This window comes from Corticium candelabrum, chromosome 1 (genome assembly GCF_963422355.1).
Source record: "Corticium candelabrum chromosome 1, ooCorCand1.1, whole genome shotgun sequence".
NCBI lineage: Eukaryota > Metazoa > Porifera > Homoscleromorpha > Homosclerophorida > Plakinidae > Corticium > Corticium candelabrum.
The window spans coordinates 5,307,155-5,328,510 of NC_085085.1; the positions used below are offsets into that span (position 1 = coordinate 5,307,155).

At 44.2% G+C, this 21,356-nt stretch overlaps 3 protein-coding genes across 7 annotated transcripts in view; 1 reads left to right on the plus strand and 2 right to left on the minus strand.

Annotated features, from left to right (window-relative positions):
• The window catches only part of LOC134181266 (uncharacterized), a 9,536-nt gene extending 6,180 nt beyond the window's left edge, over positions 1–3,356 (plus strand). For 2 of the 3 annotated variants that reach the window (XM_062648528.1, XM_062648521.1), the window contains 5 exons: positions 13–68; positions 143–224; positions 281–1,654; positions 1,737–1,862; positions 2,248–3,356. In XM_062648528.1, the coding sequence (XP_062504512.1) occupies positions 1,738–1,862; positions 2,248–3,112 (990 nt within the window). In that variant the 5' untranslated portion in view covers positions 13–68; positions 143–224; positions 281–1,654; position 1,737 and the 3' untranslated portion in view covers positions 3,113–3,356. The other variant, XM_062648513.1, reaches the window with a different exon arrangement.
• A 1,022-nt stretch (positions 3,357–4,378) lies between these two features.
• On the minus strand, positions 4,379–7,510 carry LOC134177986 (protein glass-like). 3 transcript variants are annotated; one of them, XM_062644776.1, is made up of 3 exons: positions 7,093–7,510; positions 6,004–6,309; positions 4,379–5,683 (listed from the first exon to the last, which is right to left on the minus strand). In XM_062644776.1, the coding sequence occupies exons 1-3, from the start codon at positions 7,107–7,109 to the stop codon at positions 4,750–4,752; spliced, it is 1,257 nt and encodes a 418-aa protein (XP_062500760.1). In that variant the 5' UTR covers positions 7,110–7,510; the 3' UTR covers positions 4,379–4,749. The 3 variants fall into 3 exon arrangements, with proteins under 3 accessions (XP_062500760.1, XP_062500765.1, XP_062500753.1); XM_062644781.1 differs by lacking the exon at positions 7,093–7,510 and adding an exon at positions 6,516–6,700; XM_062644769.1 differs by lacking the exon at positions 7,093–7,510 and having other exon boundaries at positions 6,004–6,492.
• On the minus strand, positions 7,310–10,197 carry LOC134177975 (RING finger protein 37-like). The gene is made up of 4 exons (XM_062644757.1): positions 10,111–10,197; positions 8,670–10,051; positions 7,505–8,465; positions 7,310–7,323 (listed from the first exon to the last, which is right to left on the minus strand). The coding sequence occupies exons 2-3, from the start codon at positions 9,967–9,969 to the stop codon at positions 8,221–8,223; spliced, it is 1,545 nt and encodes a 514-aa protein (XP_062500741.1). The 5' UTR covers positions 9,970–10,051; positions 10,111–10,197; the 3' UTR covers positions 7,310–7,323; positions 7,505–8,220.
• Between the last annotated feature and the right edge of the window lie 11,159 nt (positions 10,198–21,356).

The window sequence follows — 21,356 nt, forward strand, 5'->3', positions numbered from 1 at the left end:
TCTGCGTTTCAGACTACGGAGGCGAAGGCATAGCAGGAACCGACATCGTCTTTCTTAACGGCTCGCAGGTAATTTTGTGTATTTATTTCGCGGTGCATGCACGTTGCGCAACGCCGGTTTGGCATGTTTGCTGATTGGACAGGATCCATGGAAACATGCGTCGAAACTCATCTCGAGCTGCAAAGAGACTAGCATTATGATATCATGTCCAAACTGCGGTCACGGTACGGTTGCACGTTTCGCTCATTTCTCACAGTTGTCGGACATTAATTTTCTACAGGAGTCGATATGAGAGGTTGTCCTCAACACCCCGTCCAGACTCTGGGCGACGCGAATCAGTGCTCAAACGTCACGGCCGTCAGTCGAGCTCGAGAGAAAGTTCTCGACGCGCTCGACTGCTGGTTGCGAAGTTCTTCGTGTTTGTGTTAATCTAGAGAATTAACCGAATGGCGTACGTGTTGTGATGCGAAACACAGTTGAGGCGTTTGCATGGATATGGTTGAAGTAGACACTCTATGTCTGCCAATAATAAAAGCCGACACGTTACATTGACTGCTATGTTATAGACATGACTGAATGCTCTGTCATTTACAAACTCAGGAATTTGAGGCCCTTTGCCATAGTAGCTGTCGGTGTCGTCTAGTATTCTAGTATGCAGTCCACTTTAGGATAGGATATGATGCCTTACTCGGTGGGGAGACCTGGTCTGCTTGTCTTCGTCTGGATGGGCTATTCAAACCTTATTGCTTCCGGCATCCTTGTCTCAACGTCCGATTATGTAGGCTAGCTCCAGCGTTAGCCTGACGAGAAGCCGTAGTCCTGGAGATCGCACAAAGGCGGAAATCGGACTAATTGCGAACCGCTTAGGTATAGAGAATGTATAGAGAACTTCCTGGATATCTGCACGCTAGACGGGGAAATAGTTTCTGTTGTCTGGCGATTTGCGTTCATGTAGGTTGCTTGGCGTTTTATGTCGCGTTTCTACCGCTCTCTTGTGCTAATACTTTACGAAGAAAACGATTCGAGCTAGCTCAACTTGGTGAAGATTGAATTACCGTAATGCTGCATTGCGTATATCAAGGCTTCGTTTTTTCTTCGGATTTCTGTACGAGCCATCAGCTCGAGATCGGGTTACTGCGCTGCCATCGGACTCGGTCGGGATGTCGACGTGCCGCTCGCAGCAAAACCTATTGTGGTGTCTCGTGCGCACCCGTTAGCTAAACGATTCCAAGTACTGGCGACCGTCTACGCGCGAAGTCGGAAGACAAGGCGAACACCGCAAAGTGCATTATCGCCTATGACCAGTCTTTCGGAAGCAGCCGCGTTGCGAAGCTCCGTACGCGGCCTGTTGCACCAATTATTGGTATTTGCTGACCGGGCCCAAGAAGCGTTATAGGTTGATTGGCTTAGATAATCCAGCAGCTGATGCGGTGCTATTGTCGCCGACTTTGTACCAGCGAATGGGCAGAACGACGAAGGAAGACTTGGCTGTCGAAGCCTTAGAGGCGACGGTGAGACGGTAATTTGTCTTTCGGGATTGGTCTGAACCTTTATAAGCGAGCTGCAGAGTGATAGCCGTCACATATCGCCCGCTGTTCGCAACCCGTGTTCGCGAGCTGCTCGAACAAGAAGACGCGACGAAGTTTGAGACGAGGTATTGTGTTCGGTCACGATTCAGTCATCGGTAGCGCCATTATAGCGGTCGTTTAATCGAGCCACTGGCTTCTCTCTTACAGAATGGATACGCAACGAAAATCGTGCGCTCTCTTTCGACCCTACGCGCTGCCGTCGCCGACGAACAAGAAATCGTTTTATTTCGACGAGACGCGCAGGCAAGTGGAAGAAAACGAGAGAAACAAAAGGTTTGTATGTGTGTCTGTATTCGATTCACTCCGTCTCGTATCATGGGTTCGCTGCCACGTCAATTGGTATGTTGTCTAAAGGAAGCAGATGACAGTTTTCGTCGAATTCCCGCTTGAACGCTCGGTTTTCTTGCAACTCGCGATATTATCAATAGGACTCGATTCCCCCGATACATACCGTTGATACGTTGTAATCAACTTCGTTAGTTGTTGGGGCAGTAGGGCGTAGACCATTTTCAGAGGTGTTCGGCGTAATTTCGACGCAATCTAGTTACGAGTCTGCCTCGTTCCATAGCGATCTAGTAAAACCATTCATTTGTCTGTCTACAAAGCACTCATTCGACGACTGAATTTTCTCACCCGAATTGTTCTCTCTCTATTGCAGAACGGACTGTGATACTGTGTCAGCGTTCAACCGTCCAAAGCCTGTTTCGGATGCTGTCGATTCACTGCTCGCTCTTCAAGGCTCGCCGAGTCCTGCCGAGAGTCGAGATGCTTCGACTAGTGACAGTGAAGGCGAGATTTTAGCACCTCGCGTTGAATCGATCGACAGATCGATCAATATCGTCGACGTCAACTCGGTACCGGCCTGGACGTTCGCGTATCCTCGCGATTACTTCGGACAAGGATACGATACGGGAACTGCGCTGACGTTCAGTCAAGTCTTCAAGCGAGAACCGCTCGTTTCACTCATTGGACATTCACCGCACAACAACCGGCATCTACAGTACACGCCGTCGTTTACGCCTTTCTTGCCTTCGCCACACGCCGTTAACGTTCCTACTTGGCATTGGCATCATCGCGATTCGACAGCGTGCAACGGCGGCCACTGTTCGACATGTAGCCGGTCGTTCCACGGTCATTCGTCTCTGAGCGGTCACATTCGAGCTCACGGCATCTCGGGAGACCGTCCGTTTCGCTGTCAAGTCTGCTTCAAGACGTTCTCTCAGGCGGCCAACTTGAACGCGCACATGAGGACTCACAGCGGAGAACGCCCGTTCAAATGCCCGCTCTGCGACCGCCGATTCTCCCAGTCGTCGTCCGTGACGACGCACATGCGCACGCACACCGGAGAACGACCGTACAAATGCAAGGTGTGCGAGAAGGCGTTCGCGGACAGCTCGACGTTGACCAAGCACTTTAGGATACACAGCGGCGAAAAACCGTACAAGTGTAAGATTTGTGAGCTCAGCTTCTCTCAATCGGGAAACCTCAACAGGCACATGAGAACACACGGACATTTCCGGTGACTTGTATCTCTGTCGACGTTACTTTGCGATTTAGCTAATTTTTTTACGTACAAAGTTTTGACTCAAAACTGCCCAAAGTGCTAGTATGTTAATGTATTTTGATAGCAATATCAAGCCTCCATATTTAGCTATACCGCGAATATCATATTTCCTTTGCTCGTAGTAACTTTATCTGAGGTATTATTATTCTGTACGCGATACGATGTGAAATGTCTCATTGAATTTACTTTTGTTGAAACGGAACGAGAAGGAAAGCGCGTTAAGAAATAGAGAGCATGCTCGCGCATTCGTTCGAATTTCGTTTTACATACATCTATATTCAACGAGGTATCCATATAATGACTATCGATTTCATTACTAGAGTGCGATACCCTACTGGTATCCGTGTTGTACGCTTACAAACTTTACACAACGAAATTACTTACAATAGAGATAAGGATGTAGGGTTGCCAATTTTCTAGATCCTAATGCCTATAGTTTTCGTATAGCTAACATTCTAACCCACTTTCATTGAAATCGATAGCACATGACCAAGCATGACCGAACACAGTTTTAGGCTCGTCTTGTAAGCATTGAAAGTCATCGACTATTCCATCTTACAGAACATAGACCTATTTTAGATGAAATCAACAAGGAGATATGAGAATAGATGCGAAGCTGTTTGTGCATTATGTTTACAAAGCAACGAGCACAGAAGTATAGATGATTGCCACGCAACGCGGTTCGGCTTCTCTCTTTTCGATACAAAGACGGATTACGTTTACAGTGTTAATCAAATGAGCTACAGTCATCTACAGCTGCATCCAAAGTTACTAATCACAGTAGCATTACCTTTGTATGATGCATGTGCATACCATAGAAGGAAGCACTTCGCTAGACACTCGTACATGTGCTGGTTGATTGTGTTTACAGCAGAGCTATTTGGATACGTGCTGCATCATGAGTCTTCTATTCGGTTAGCAACTCGGAGTGAAACAGGGCGAATATGGAACCGACACGCAAGCGATATTTTGTTGACGTCACGGAGAGAGGCGACGGATTTCTCGTGTAAGGAACTGGAATACCAAACAGTTCTAGTGCCTTTTCCATATGCATGCAATACTTGTTGTAACTAGCCGTCTTTGAATAAAAATAAGTCATACCAAAGAGTGCAAATCAACATGACAAGCTGCGAAGCTCCTCAATCCGGTCAGGGTCGTCGTTATCGTCAAAACAGTCGACGATATTAGGACACTAGTTGACACATTGTATACACACGACTCGAAATATGGTCACCAAATCTTTATTATGTCAGAATATTGTCTCAATAGTACAGGCTCTCAAACTAAATCAGCAATGGTGCAATGTCGGTTCCCACACATATCGATCTGCAAATAATAAAACTAGGTGCTGCCTCTTCAAACAAAAAAACGCAGCGTCACGTCACGCAAGAAGCTAACGAACTAGGTGAAACTAACACAATCTCTACGGTCTCTAGAAGTGTGTGAAAGTCATCTAAGTTATGCACAGATGCTGTGCAGTCACTAGACGTCTTGTGTCGATTTGTAAATATGCCAGTTGAATCATCTCGTGTATACAGTACAACACCAAGCTAAGAGCTTGTTGCTTGTCTATGGACCTCTGCTGATATACGAATTTCATGGAGATACAATCGACCCGTTGCTGCTCGTCTCCCGTTCATCGCGATGCTTGTTGTGAGTCTTCATGTGTCGATTCAGGTTGCCCGACTGCGAGAAGGCGAGGCCGCATACCTTACATTTGTACGGTTTTTCGCCGCTGTGCGTGCGGATGTGCTTCGTCAACGTCGACGTGTCCGCAAACGTGCGTTGACATATTTTGCACTGGTACGGACGCTCGCCGCTGTGCGTTCGCATGTGAGTCGTGACGGACGAAGACTGACTAAAGCGTCGACTGCAGATCTTGCACTGGAACGGCTTTTCGCCGCTGTGCGTGCGCAGATGAGCGGTCAGATTAGCGGCCTGAGTGAACGACTTTCCGCAGACTTGACAGCAGTAGGGTTTTTCTCCGCTGTGCGTTCTCAAGTGCGTCTTGAGCGTCGACGGACGAGCGTATTTCTTTCCACATATATGACACGTGTTGTTTTTGTTCTTCGAGCCAGCCTGGTTGGATGATGACGATGTTTTGAAAGCATCGCTGGCGGTGTCGAATTGTGTTGGCGGCATAGGTCCGCTCGGTATGCCAACCGGATTCAAGAAACCGGCGGGCATGGGACCGTGCGAGTCGTGAGAAAAGAACGGATGCGGTTTGATGTCGCCCGACGCGAAGAGTGCAGGCGAATGCCACGGTCCATTCGGTCCGTGAAAGCCGGCCGTCATCGTAACGGACGGAAGCATAGGATGTCCGCTTCCGTGACTGTGATTGACTTCTGTTCCCATGTGCGGCATCGAATACGCGCCCGCGCGCAACAGATCCGAGTCGGGAAGAAAATTAAGACCCGATGTAAAAGCCATCCCTTCTAGTCCGTCCGCCTGCGACGTGGCGAGTACACTGTGTTTGAGACGAAGTAGAGTCCGTGCGATTTCGTGACTGCTCTGAGAGACCGGCTGGAGTCTAGAGAAGAGAGATGGACAACACTCGGTTAGTTTGAATTACGACAGGACAAAGTTAGTATTGTACAGTCGAGGCGCTCTCCTAATATGGTCGTCCACGGATATACATGTACAGTGCAATGCGAAACAATAGATGGAGTCGAGTCGACGGACGTGCACATACTAATTACTTTAGAAATTTGAAATGCATGAATGGCGATTGCCAGCTAATGCACAGGATGGCAAGAAAAATTATTGCATCTACTCACGACGAACGTACACCGAAAACGCGACCCGACGACGACACACGCAGCGAATACAAACGAAAAAGTATCGACTTACTCGGTGAGATGCTTGAGTGGTCTCGAGTGAGAGAAACCTCCAATCGACTCGTCACCGCCACTGCCACTCAGAGGGTATCCGATCTCGTAATCTTGGTGATTCGCCAGCGTCTCGACCGGTGGCAGAGCGAATCGGCTCCCGTTCGCCGTGTGTTCTCCCGTGAAGCTCCCACATCCGGCACTCTGATACGACGAGGTCAACGGCAACGAACAATCCATTGGTACGACTCGTTTACTCGACGGCCAAGAAACATCAGTCGGGAGTAGAGGTAGAAAACTCGAAGCCATTCGTACGCCACAAGAGGGCCTGCAACAACAGAAAGAAGTCAAGATCACTAATCCTTGTAACAATAAAATCGATAAGGGCGGGTCGGTTTGCTTCCACAAACGGCGCTTAGCGGCCACTCGACGTGTCAAAAGTCGAATTTTGACGTGCACACACGACAGCGAGGGAGCCGAGGCGAAGCCTGATCCGTCGAAGTGCATCCCCTCGAAGATCGTTTATGGAAGTACCTGAACTGTTGCCAGAAGCCGGATAAACGTGCCCGCCACGTTCGAATGACCGAGTCGATACACACAGACTCGACGAAGCCTACTGCACGGCTGCCAAGTGAACTTCGCTATAAATCCTTCCTCACGCCGGACGCGTAGGGCAGTGGCGGTCTCGTCAATGGTCGGGCCGCAAAGTAGATTATGCGCCAGACTGAAGAGCTCGCCTGCTATATGGATGATGAAAATAGCTGGACCGGCCCGTTTACCGCAAAGAAAGCACTGAAGCGTGATTTAATTATGTCCAAACTTGTGGGCTGACCAGCGAGGTGCCGCGTTCATCGCTTGTTCTAACACACTCAGCGGTCGAGCCCCTTGAGGTGAGCACCTTTCGGCGTGTCTCTAATCGGCGACGTTATTCGATTTTCTGCAATTAAGAGAGTCGAATAGAGCGTTAGTTTGTCCGAGTTAGCCGCACGAGCCGTTGCTAACGTAGGCGGCCACGCGAAGGACGATTGTATGACATCAGGATGCAGCGCACGTGTCGGTCGCGCGCACTTAACAAAACCGAACCCAGTCATCAAACTCGAACCTGACTCACCTGTGTCCGACAGACATTATGTTGTATTGCGTCGTCCCAAAATGAGAGCGTCGTCGTTGAATCGTTGCCAGCGCAATGTCTTGCGGCTAGAAGTCGGTTGCTTGGGTGGTGGAGTGAGCTTGAACGAGCAGACGCTCAGTTGTCGTGTCGAGGAGTGAATAATGGCACGAACCCTGACAGGTAAGCGATTAAATACATCAGAGCAGCTCTTCAACGCCGTAGGTCCTCTTGCTATAAAAAGGCAGCCTAAATTCAGGCGATTCAATTCTCTCAAAATTCCTGTGGCGCCCCTTGCTCGTCACTTGCTGAGCTTCCGGGGATATGGCAATTAGCAATGACAGCGGCTCGGTACCGAGCAAAGGGCGTGATGCATACATACATAATTCACTACAACACAAAGTCGTTGACTCACAGCACTCGGATAGCAATCAAATATTAAACAGTATTTTTGTCACTTCTCTCGACGTCGCTCGTCAATGTCAGCGTAGAATCCGAGGCGGTCGACTCCTAATCGACCATCCGGATCTAACTCATTACATGCCTAAGCGACCCTTTAGCGCAAATTATCGAATTACTGACCACTGTTGCAACACATAATGGCCTAGCGTAACAAATCGTCGACCGGACTCCAAAACATTTACGAAACCGCACGGTTAGCATAGCAAAAGTTGGCGGTAGAGATTGTAAGCGTCGAATAGCGGGGTATGTTCATACACGCTTGTTTGCGGTTGCTTTCAATTCGCATAACATCACATCCAATACACGCATTACAATTGGATGGACCATCAGATATGCCATTGGTCAAACGAAATCCGACCACCCAAGGATAGAACGAGCATTGTTACAGTTCCATTAGTATTACGTATGACGAAGACTAGCAGTGACTCACTCTTCCTGTCTAGATCCGAATGCCCGTATAAGCTCCATAGAAATATAAACACAACAAGGCGTAGATTTTATACATGACGTCTCTGTCTTGAGGCAATTCTTAGATATGCCTTTTGGCGCTGCTGCTTAATGCAGAGACGTTTATAGAAGAGATATTTCATGATGAGTCACTGTCCTGTTGTTAGAGCAAAACAACTCATGCAATTACTGAAATTACTCGTTCCAAAAGAGTGGTCTCTATTAATGACATTGTGAGCGCAAATGAACAACCACCACCTCTGACCTCGGGCACCTCAAATTGCACAGTGGACATTCCACTTCAGAGCTTGTGTTTCTCCTGGTCGATGATCGTTGATTGGTCAATGTGTGCGAGGACGAACAGTCACGACAAATCAAATGATCACATGGCATCTTGAGCAATTGTTGTTCGTCGCACAAGCAGGCAACACAGCCTGCAATGTTGTCGCCTCTTTTTCTCTTGTTTACTACAAAGACACACACAAGATTGTATCTCAACACAGCAGGCATACTTCCTTTGACGCCATCGCTTTAATCATGCACATATTCTTAACAAAACAAAAATTGGGTGGCTTTTGAGGCAATAATTAGGAATTGGTAACAACAACAGCACATCGAATGGCAACCGACTGCAGACACTACAATGCAAAGAAAGCGATCACAATGCTGACCTTGATTGCATACACCGAGCACTTGTTGAAGTTCAAAGTCTAAGCTCGACCGCAAACGAGCTAAATGAGTAGAAGATGAGGCTTGGTCTTCGACTGATTGCCTCACAACACTATCGACTCCTAGTCTGTCAGACGGTTCTTTATGTGTCGATGGACTAGAGCGATGCTCGACTTCTTGTCGCTGTGTTACCAACACGCTCTCCTTCGGATCAAACAAGCTGCTTTCACTTCTGGTGTTGTTTCCTCCTACCCGGTTTCCTTCTGAGGCATCAAAGCTATGACGGTCATTCAAAAACTGGTCGATTCTAGCCTTTAGACTAGCATTTGGGATGGGCTTGCTAGTCAATGAATAAGGAAGACCTGTGAATGGATCCGAAGATGGACGACCCCAAGTGGCTTCGACCCTCTTGTGCTTCTCCACAGTCGTCGCATCCACATTGTGACCCGAAGGAAGCAGTATTGGCTGAAGCATCACCTCAAATGTGATCTCATCAAGAAACTCATTAGGAACTCGACGGCTATGAGTTGTTTGAGCTGTAGCTAAATTCTGATCTACATCGTCATCGTCAGTTCTATTTGTAACCATAGTCTCTCTCTTTCGTTTTCTTGAAGATACAGATTCATCCTTCGTGTTCGAATATGTTTCTACTCGAAGTCTTTCACAGACTGCCAACACAGATTTTCGTGTCTCACCGATGCAATCGGATGCAACAACACCCCAAATCTCAATTGCCCGTAGCCCAGGAACTGCAGCTCCATCAATGTTCACTATCCTCACGGCTATTCCTTTCGTTGACAACCAATGATAGCCAGTCCTCAATTCGACTGTTTGGCCAACAAGCTCCGACTTGTTCAAGAAGCTTCCATACACCAGACCTGCAGTTCGATCATCTCTAAATCTGGCATTCTGAAACCGAGTCGCTAAATTGGTTACACAATCACATCGAGCCGAACGGAACCATTTGCAGTCTTTATCAACCGTGACAGTGGCAGGTTGTATACCAGTCTCCTCTCTGTCACAATCATCAGAGTTGTGACCAACCCTCCTGCAAACCCACACTTCGATGGCACAGCGTCCAACATTGACAGCAGCAGCAACGAGGACAGACTGCACACAGAGAGGATAAGAGGTTGTTAATGCCACTTGTACGGGTGGTTTGATGAAACGTTCGCTTCGGAAGCCCCTACGTCGACATACTGCGTCACAGCTAGTCAGGTTGCTCGGCTCGTGACCGTCAGCGTGCACAGTAGGGATGCACCGAGCAGAGACGCCAAACTCCGACCTACACAGGTTGTACATGACGTGCGGCCGCAGTCGGCACGAACCGACACCGAAACGAAAACGTTAAGATTCCAACAAGAGGAAATTGGACGAAAACCGTCTATAAAAAAAACAAATCGGTCAGTTTCGCTGTGACTCGACTCAACCGCGTTTAGTTACGTTTTGATTTCGAGAAAGCGACGAGACCGCTGCTTGAGCCAGAGAAAGGCAAGAAAGTCTAGTAAATCCAAACGAAATAACAGAGCTTCCACGCATGCGCAATCAATCATTGGCCAACCGTCTGACATATGGCAGTTTCGTCGCCTTTGAACTTGGTATAGTACTTAGTGTCGTTTTCGTGCTCTTACGATGTTGCGGTCGATGACTTTGGGCAAGGTTTCTAACCATTTCCTGCTCTTTTTCTCATCATCAGGCTCATCAGCTTGAACGCAGAGCGGAGCGGTTAACCGAAAGGAAGGAATACTTAGAGGCTGCACAGCTGTACAACAAAGCGGCAGGTGATGTAACTAGTCAGTCGGTGTCTATCAAATAAACAGCAGCCTCTGGGGCCTGACTGGGGGCATGGTTTGTTATTGAACGTGCGTGTGTGCTACACCTGAGACTTCAGGGGCACTACTAGCTAGGTGATACATCAACGGACAGTCGTGTGCATAAGCAAACTTTAGATTGAAGGTGTATGCAAATAGTGTTTCTTGATTCTTTCCAATACAAAACTGTAACTCTTAGTGTCTAGGTCAACACTAAGTTTAGTGTGTATGCATGTCGCCCAAGAGGATGTCTCTGCAATTTGTAGACTTGCTGTCTATAATTGACTAATAAAAAGGTGAAACCATCAGTTGACACTTAGAACTGTGGGGTTTAATGGTCCAGAGGGCATGTAGTGACTTCATGTATGAGTTAGACCTAGAACAAGGAACACTCCTCCCTTGTCTTGTCTACTGATGTATTTGGTATGTAAATGTAATGAAATTTTGTCACTTGAAATGAAACTTTCCGTATGGAGATGAATTGTTGCATTGTGAAAGCAGGAAATAGTCCTAGTGGTTTAACCTTACTATGTACGTCATAATGTTAATTGATTCCAAACATAAGGTGCAAGGTTTTCTCTGAGCCTGGATGTTGTTAAATAATCATTTGATTTGGTTAACCATGCAAGGAATCTTGATAGGTCTAGTAGATGTGGTGATGTGGTGAAAAGGTCAAAGAGACCACATGCATAGCTATCTTCTGATCTTTACTAAACCAAGATTAAGTTTGAAAAGTTGGTGACCATGAGGTACAGACTCATGCAAATGTGTGTAAAGTAGTCACACATAATATCCAGACTCTGGATGGTACCCACAACCTAGACTGAAGAGTTTGTGTCTGGGATTGCATTACACCTACCTTCCTATCCTGGACACAGTGACTCGTGTTTGTCACATGTTTTTGTCTATTCTCTTTTATTGATTTATCAACTTTACTTCAAGTACAGTAGAACTTGTTAATCTGAACTCTTACTAGTCCGAACTCTTGCTTAGACCACGAGGTACAAACTCATGCAAATGTGTGTAAAGTAGTCACACATAATATCCAGACTCTGGATGGTACCGGCAACCTAGACTGAAGAGTTTGTGTCTCGGATTGCATTACACCTACCTTCCTATCCTGGACACAGTGACTCGTGTTTGTCACATGTTTTTATCTATTCTCTTTTATTGATTTATCAACTTTACTTCAAGAACAGTAGAACTAGGTAATCTGAACTCTTACTAGTCTGAATTGTCACTTATCCGAACTCATCAGTGTATAGCCTCACAAAATCCAGACCACTTTGAAAGGTTTGAGGCATGCAGTTAATTCCGGATTATTGAGCATGACATCTGTCAAATGCAAAAGCAAGCATGCTGACTACAAATGACAAAGTAACTATCTATTCTTGATTAATTAGGAAGGGTTTTATGCACTGTACTTGATGAGTGCTAAGTGTGGTTCAGATTAGCGAGGCTCTACATTTAATTCTTTAGTCAATTAATACACTGAAAGACACTTTGTTGTGGATCATCATACCTGCTACTGACCAAGTAATGGACGTTGTTTTATGTGCCCAAAGAAGTCTTACAGCGATCCTGCTTATGGATCCACCCAATATTGGAAGTCGAGACAGATTACACACACTATGATAGCTAGAGCTCAAGTTACGGTATGTTTATTGTTTGTGTGTGCTGTTACATTGGCAGAGTGAGCATATTGGCTGTGGTTTCCACTGGAAGAGGTGTCCAAGGGATATGACTTAGGTTACATGACGTAGGTTGGAAGACTTTTGCAAAATGTAGATTGTGCCTTCTGTATCGGCTTTCCGGGCCTGTACTGAACAATTTTTCAGGCATCGTCTGAGGCAGGGCCTGGAGCAGTGTGTCTTCCTTTGAACATGTCATGTTTGGGTCCATTAAGTGAGTGTGCATGCTTGTTGATTTTGTACATTAGGTTTGATTTGAGTAGGTTTTGTTTGCGCTGTCATTTGGTATTGAGCTGAACTAAACTGATTTGAGTCCATGCAATCACGTAATCAACGCTCGAATTGTGTCACTATAGCAGGCCACAGTTTTAGCGTTGCCCGAGTTTCATTTATGTTGACACTTTAGTTTGTTGTTCAGAACTGAGCAAAACCGAGCTAGGATTGTTATCCCTGTCATCTTGAATTCAGTATCAATGACTCAGTGGGGCAATCATATTTTATAATTGGATTTTTAAGTTAGATATGTTTAATGCAGAGAGTACACCCTACTGCTGCTTCTAATGTTTTCCGAGTCTAAGTCCCAAAATAATCTTGAATGTTTTTTAATTATAATTTCTTGGAGCTCGTGATGTGCGATGTTAGTCATTTTTTGATTTAATTATTTCATCGTCCAATGACAAGATTTACAGTGATCTCTCAATGATGCTTAGCACATTCGTGCGGCAATAGTTTTCTGCGAGTCGACTCCCTACAGAAGCAGTATATCGCACAGGAAGTGGTGGACTGGCGTTATGGTTTGAAAGCAGAAGCTGTAGTTGAGAAGAGAAGCCGCACGCTTCTTTGCTGCATTGCCATCTTGAGCTAGCAACCATTGACAATGTTTGCAAAGGTAAAAGCGTAGATATATGGTAATTTTTGGGGCTGAAATTTTTTGTTAGTATTTTATAAGAGCAATAGTTTTGAAAAGTATATTACTTGGAAAACATTGGAATCAGTAGGGTAAATAGGAGGCATAGTGCAATTGTTACCTTTAGTTTGATTAATGAATCAGGTGTTGTGATTGTGATTTATAATTCTAATCACAGACGACTTCTTAAGCCCAGTTCACAGTACGACGCTGGCACAGCATCCTGCGAGCGTCCTGGACGCTTACAAAGACGCTGGCGCTGTACCATTCACATAGTATTGCATCTGACGAGCGTCCATTGCACAAAGAACACACTGCGACAGTGGTCTGGTGCTGCAAAGTAACCATGTGTGTACAATGTACTTGCGACAGACATGGACGACGACGTTTTGCTTTTGTTGCTGCTGCACTGTAGTCTCAAGCGTTTTCTTTCATCCTTAGGTCCTTGTAGTCCTTTGACTGGACTTGGCAAAGTAAGGGAAAACCACACACACACTTAATGAAACTTCCATCAATGCCATGTGAACAAATATCCCAGATACGTCCAGTTGCTCTGACTGACTTTCGATTGGTTAAAAATGAGCACGTGATGTTGTCGGATGCTGGGTCACTTCTGGATAGGACGCTCGATTAGAACTTTTCTCTGTTCCAGCATTGTGGACGTTAGGCGAGCGTTATGCGAGCGTCGCGGACACTGACATGTTCACAGTGTTACGCTGACGCTCGCTCATCGTCAGCGTTTAGGATGCTCGCTCATCGTCAGCGTTTAGGACGCTCGCTTATCGTCAGCATTTAGGACGCTCGCAGAACGCTTGTGCTAGCGTTGTACTGTGAACTGGGCGTTAGTGATGACCATATCGTAGCATACCAGATCATTCTTGTAAGTGATTGGTTCTTTGCTATCTACGGAAGAGTGCTTACATTGGCGGCTTTATAGTAAATGTTTTATACCACACAATTACTATTGATCACTTTTTATCTGCCCACTGTTCTAGTATGCTTATCTAGGTTTGGAAATCTTACTTTGCTTATAGCATCATTCATCAACAAAGGCAGGTCATGTCTGTGTGACTTGGATATAGAATACCGTGGATGGATAAGTTTGGCAAGTTAAGGGGGGATTTTTAGGCACCAATTTTGATTTTTTCATCAGGTTCAATAAATGTACAGTAAACACTAGAAAAGTTATTGAAATTGTCGATGAGCCAATGAGCTGCCAGGATTACACATTAATTTGATTTAATGTACAATGGTAACAAATAGGCCTTTTCTCATTTTCTCATCTGCCCATTAATTAATTGATTAAACATATTTTTCTTTTGTTGTTTGGAATATATTGTATGGACGTTGTATGGTTAGCCTCGTTCATCAGTCTACTAGAGCTAGTAGTGTGCAAACAAATGTTTCTTTGTGTCATTGTTTGCTCTCCAATTGTACTACACGAACTTGTTTTGCACGACACATAATGATGGTGTTCAGATTAGCCAGACAGACACTGAGCACGACCCACTAGGTTTTCTAAAACCAATCAATTTATTGTATTTTTGTTAACAAATTGATGTCATTTATGATTATGGTTGAGGGTGACTGTAAAGAAAGGTTATGGATACTGTATGGTTTTGAAATTACTTTAGTAATTACACACTGATTAATGAAATCACTCTCTCACTAAAAACGTGTTTGGTCACGTGATCAGTAGGGGTGACAGATGGCTATGCCTCTCTCCCTCTACTAACTTTGATTCTGCTAAAATCAGGAACCTCTGTCCGGCAAATCATGTACGTTATTACATAAAAGTTGTTTCTTAGACAATATGAGCATATACCAGGAAGAAGACTCAGATACAGTTGTATGTCAAGTATTGCTGCATTAGTTCTTATGGATGGTACTGTAGTGACCAATGCGTATGCTTAGTTGTAATTACTTACTAAGTAGACATTTGGTAAGAAAACGACAGCACTTGATCTGGTTGTACTTCTATGCTGCTATCAGTTCCAGTAGGAATGTTGAGTTTCAAAATGTGCATTGATTAATTAAGCTCGGCCATGAAGAGTCATGAGGCTTTAACTAGACACTGATTCAAGGGTCTGTTGTAGAGCTGATATTGTCTGATATCTTTATTTTAGTTTCAGTTGCATGAATAGATTTTACACGATTACCCTATTCTACAACGTGAATGGTGCTTGCTTAGTCAACTGATACTGATATTTATGTAGGAGGTTAACTGCTGTTTTAATCTTGAACACCTGACATTGCACACCATATGTATAATTTATTCTTTGTGTTTGGGTGGTCAGTCTGTGATTTGTAAATCAGTAGACTTATTGCTTTATCTATCAGAAACATGGTATGTTTGCGAGTGTGGGAAATGCAATTTCTATTATTTTATTGACTTTGGAATTTATGCATGCAAAGTGAAACCAGAAGCCTCTATTTTGTAAATTCGTTTTACTTGACTCACATTGTAGGTCATAGTGTTTGTGCTATAGCTTGTGCATTTCTCTTTCTGATGTGTCCGTTGCGAGGTAGCATTAACTATGATGGTTTTTCCATAAACGTTGTTGCTGACTGTCTATTTTCACTGCTACGCAACGACACACGAAAGCCTGCTGATCACTTTTCTCTTGTGGCTCGATGTTTAGGACTTACGAATTGGGTACTAGTGAGGTTGATGATATGATCATTGTGGAACACATGCTTAGTTAAGTATGTGTACTAACAATGCATTGAGACCTTTCTTTGTGCTGTTCAATTACACAAATATTAATTTCTACCATGTGTTTGAAGAATAGGGTAGCACGTTTAGTTGCAAGCATTATGCACTGTTGTCCAGCTGGGCTTCCTAAGAAAACAGTGTCAAGCTGTACCATACCTTTGTCATCGATAAAGAATGATTACGAAGAAGCCAACAAGTGGAGAGTTTAGGAATTATGATAATTACCTCATTGCAGCCGACTCTCTTGACTAATATGCGGCCCCATAGTTTGAAATCAATAATGCTAGAGGTTAGACATTACTGGAATTTACTGGTTCCAGTTGTAAGGTTGTTGGAACTATTCCAAAAATGGATAAGAGATTACTACGTGAACGACATGGTGCTGATTATAAGTGGAAGAGGTAGACAGAAATATAGAACGAACTATACATAAAGTAGGTGAAAGATATGGCTACAGCCTGAGAAAGGAAATTGACAAGAGTGAAAAGTGTGTAGACTAATCTTATTCATGTTGTCAATGTGAGACTTATCGGTCATACCAGTACATTATGCCAGGATTGCTGGAACTGCTGCTTTGCGTGTAATCAAATTGGCTTGAAATCGGATTATTATAGAGTAATATGATTGTTAGCTGCCTTGTTGTTAGCCTTAGGCTAGTGATCAAAGTCGGATTCTATGCATCAGTGACAGACAGTGGTAGCTTTGTAGTCAAGAACATATGGTAATATGGTGTAGAACTCACACATGCAGTGGCTTGGAATAAAACTATGAGGCACTAATTAGTTCGCGATATCTAATGATAGAAATTATCGTAGTGTGACTGTGTGAGTCACATTGTGTTTAGAGTTTACTCTTCTGGATCTAGTTGTCATGAACAGAATCAGAAATACAATACTAAGTCATTGTGGGTTTTCTTCAAGATTATGGAGCAATTTGTGATGTCTCTGAGAAGCGAGTCAGTTGTAAAATCAGCCTTTAATGAACAGTATTTGAAATGGGCTTGCAATTAATATTGCATCAATCAAGCTTTTGAGTGTTTGATGAGAATATTAAGGAGCATTGTGCAGATTTATGCGCATGCTTGCTGCCACACCCAAGCTTTGCACTTGTTCATGCTGTTGAGATTAATAATACGATTTCCTAGCTTCACCTGAATGCTGAATCAAGTTTAGTTTCTGTATAGACAGGTATTATGTCTAGACGACGCTGACTAGTGACCGCAGCGTGAGGGTCAAGGTGATGACATCTGATCATGTCTAGGCATGTCCTAGGACACTGGCGAATAGATTGAGGCTAACCTGATTACCTAGAAACGCGATTCAGCATGAAGTCGATCACCAAGCTGTAAGTCTGCAGTTGCGTCTGTCTTTTCATGTTAATCAGCCTTCTGAGAGCTCTTCATTTATTAGATGTGCTTTTCGTTATTTAATTGCACCATCATGGTTTCACAACATCTTGCACGGTTTCCTAGAACTTGCTTACGTGAACATTTAGGTCACGTGACTTAGTGTAAAACATGCTATATCAGGGCAAACGATCTTTATTATAGCCTACCACACTTTGCATATTTTTGTGTTACAGTTACTCTTACCAAAACTATCTATATTTACTAAACTTGAAAAATGGCAGTTTTTCAAGTGAACGCAACATTCTGGAGTCTGAGGGCAATCGGGACAGTGCTCCTTTAATTAAAGAAGCACTTCACTGGTCTGCGCAACTCTGACTCCGCCCTCAGCTGCTAATCGTTTCTGGTCACACATCAAGTTGGGAAGTTTGGCGCTATCTCAGAGCAAACTTGATAGCTGAGCATTCTAATATGGCCAAACAACAAAAACGTACGTGGCAGTTTTCCAAATAATGTCCACTAAGTGCGAGTTTCGTTTTACCGCTTTACGTACACTTTGATATTGCTTAGACGGAAGTAAAACGTGCCTTCGCATCACTAACTCACCTTCAATCGACGGCGAAAAGCACACATACGGCGATGGTTCAGCTGTAGAATGAAGGCACTTTGTGTCACGTGATTATGTGTGGTGTCTCACGTTTCCGTGTGTTTTTCGCATCACGCAAGCCCTTTTGTACTGTAGTATGGCGTCCATTCGTAGAAAGAAACACGGAGGAAAGTGCGAAAGATCGAGCGATTGCAAGTCGCTCAAGACGATCATGTGGAGTCTACAACGTACGAATGACTAAGTAGCTTATGAACTGTAACTTGTTCTCTTTTCACTGCTAGAGTCGCCTGAAGCGTCTAGACCCGTCTCTTGTGTGCTCTCGTAGTTGGCCTCAGAAAGCAAGACCAAAACAATGCGCCGCGCAACACAGCAAGCGTTCGGTCTGCAGCCCAAAGCCTTAACGTACGTTAACATTTACTGAGCGTGCGTCAATGGGTAAAGTGCTCCTTTAAATATGACAATCTGACTAAATCAACATTCATGAATAGACAGTACTTGTTTGCCATGAAATCAGTACTACAGAAAATGTATAGTTTTTGTAGTACTGGCTGCATTACACATACTGTATAAAATGAAATATTGGCGGTGAATTTATTTTGGCGAATTGGCAGATTTTTCAGCGACCGCCAATATAAAATCTGCCATTAATTTGGCCACCGGGATATGTTGACGTCATCACCCACGTGGATCAGGCATTATATGGCGATGTGGTGGTACATTATGCAGATGATGCCACAAAATGGTAGGGAATCACTGCTTGCCGTCTGTTGTGCCTATGAATGTGGCCTTGAGGCTATGGATGAAACTGGACTGTCATGATCATGCGGGCCTTGTTCTTTGCTCAGACACAGCAGTTCTTCATCAGTAGCTATAGGCAGTAGTTGGAGACTAATAAATTAGAGAAATGTGAGCCACGACACAACTGTCAATCACAACAAACTCCTCCATGACCACTTAGATGGCAATTATGAATACATATATCAGTTATCAAACAACAATGTCCAACCGCCAAAATAGAATCCGCCAATATGCTTTGTCCATCAATTTCTTAGTAAACCGCCAATATGAATTCCCGCCATGTTTCATCTTATACGGTATGTTAGTCCAATGTGCAGATGTACATGAGGCTTACGGTATTGATTTTGGCATAAAAGTAATAGGATCAGAATCAGTGGTGAAATTAACAAAGATATGTAGTGTAAATTGGTATGTTTAAGTAGGGCAACTACATGGCACCTGATGTTGCCATTAATGTTTGCCTGCGGAGTCGTATCTTAATTAGAAGTTCATCTCTGAAGTCCAGTACTAAACCTCACGTGGCAGAACTTGTTCTAGTTTTTAACAATTGCTGTTGCTGCATCTTCAGCTGACCAGATTATGTATGTAGATAACATGTTTAAGAATCTGTTGTGTGACACGCATTTGGGTTGATAGTCATAAAAGTGGATTTTGCAAGCAGCCTTGTACTTTGTTTAGCTTCATCACTACTGTGCTCAGAGGATATGCCAAAACTAATCATGAGTATGGAGATAACACAGTAGTGTGAGTGTAGTCTGATTACCTGAGGCATGAAACGCTAGGGTATAATCGTGCCATCCGGTCAGGTGAGAATGACTGGATGGCTCGCTCCGCCTACTGCATAACAGGTGACCAAACAAGCTGCATAGCAGCTGAGGGTTTGCACTTTAGCGCTTCTTCATTTCAGTCAGTTGAAGCATCTGGCTGAGCCAGGTTGTTGAATTTGTTTAGAATGTGTACAGGTAATCAGTAATATATAGCTAAGCTGGCTTTTTAATAGTGATACACGTATAAATGGAAGAGATTAGAAACTTGTCACCACATGTAAAGATTGCTTATACAGGGCCGACAGAGCCGCAGCGGCAGCAGCAGCCATGGCCACCCCACTTTTTGAAAACTCGACTTCAGCCATCGAACGATTGCCGCATACTTCCACTCTAAAGGTAGAGCTGATTAAATAAAATAAGAGATTTGGTCATCTACCGGATTGCGGCTCTACTGATTTGGTGGCTGTTTGAAGTCTCCCACGACTTCTCTTTCGTTACCTGGACTATATTCCCGACCTCTGTGACAGCACGCTCACTACTCACGGATGTGTGCCAACCCACCCCTAGCGTGCTCTAAGCCACACCCTCTAACACGCTCTAAGCCGCTTCACTTTCAAATTCCTTCTGTTGGGCCTGTTATAATGTTCAATCTTGAGACAACGTCGCATGTGTGACACTTACAATGAACCTTGATTGGATATTCTTGAAATAGACATTGTATCCATTCAAGTCCAAGCCCAGCCAGAACCTAAGGTCTAGAGCTTCAATTCAAATTGTTTTGCAACTTAATTTGAGAGTGTTTATAATATTAAAAGATCCAGGCTTGTATTTTGTGGGACTTCCAAAGACAAAGTCTACCATCCATCTGGAAGTTGCTTCACTGATCAATTGCTTTACTACCTGCATGCAATCTTGTAGTCGTTAGTCAACAGGCACCTCCTGTTGAATCAACCCCTATGATACACAACAAATCTTTCAGTCGGGGTATTTTATTACACAAAATAGCTTCATCTAATTTACCATAAAAGTGCATGCGTCTATATGTGAGTGTTATGAACCAGTGGGTACTAACGCATGTGCTTGTTTATGAAGTTTTTTGGCCAGCTATTTCCAAGTAGCAGAGTGGGTAGATGAGTGTTGGAAATGTATAGACACAGAGATGTTAGAGCAAACTTCTTTGAGGGCATGTTATCGTCGATGGCAGTCAAAAATATGAAACTTATTTGCTACATACATGTTGGCTGTTAGAGAAGGTTTCCGTACAAAAAGGAACGCAGTTCCAGTGTTGTGATGATAATAACAACGACAGAAACGAGGACGGGGACTTCAAGACTGACGTTACTGACGAAGACATGATCACGTAGTGTTTATGACAGTATTTTAGACGAAAAGCTACTTAGAGTAGTACGTTTGATAGTATGAACATAATTCTGAGTCAATGCAACACTCAATCAGATGAATTTCAGTTGTCCATTTAGGAGGCGCATGCGCTTCTATCTCTAAATTGCCCTATTCTTGAAAAGGCCTGATTCACAAATAGGCGTATGGACTTTTATTCATAGTAATACGGTATAATTGAAACTTTGTGTGTGTGTGTGTGTGTGTGTGTGTGTGTGTGTGTGTGTGTGTTGTGTGTGTGTGTGTGTGTGTGTGTGTGTGTGTGTGTGTGTGTGTGTGTGTGTGTGTGTGTGTGTGTGTGTGTGTGTGTGTGTGTGTGTGTGTGTGTGTGTGTGTGTGTGTGTGTGTGTGTGTGTGTGTGTGTGTGTGTGTGTGTGTGTGTGTGTGTGTGTGTGTGTGTGTGTGTGTGTGTGTGTGTGTGTGTGTGTGTTGTGTGTGTGTGTGTGTGTGTGTGTGTGTGTGTGTGTGTGTGTGTGTGTGTGTGTGTGTGTGTGTGTGTGTGTGTGTGTGTGTGTGTGTGTGTGTGTGTGTGTGTGTGTGTGTGTGTGTGTGTGTGTGTGTGTGTGTGTGTGTGTGTGTGTGTGTGTGTGTGTGTGTGTGTGTGTGTGTGTGTGTGTGTGTGTGTGTGTGTGTGTGTGTGTGTGTGTGT

Bases quoted from the DNA above. Each gene is read 5' to 3' on its own strand.
- LOC134177975 (XM_062644757.1), bottom strand. From the start codon at position 9,969: ATGTACAACCTGTGTAGGTCGGAGTTTGGCGTCTCTGCTCGGTGCATC. The intron at 8,466-8,669 runs GTCAGCATTGTG...GTGTCTTTGTAG, and splicing joins GCTCGGTGTATGCAATCAAG to TAAACAAGAGAAAAAGAGGC.
- LOC134177986 (XM_062644769.1), bottom strand. From the start codon at position 6,488: ATGCACTTCGACGGATCAGGCTTCGCCTCGGCTCCCTCGCTGTCGTGT. The intron at 5,684-6,003 runs GTAAGTCGATAC...TCTCTTCTCTAG, and splicing joins CCACTCAAGCATCTCACCGA to ACTCCAGCCGGTCTCTCAGA.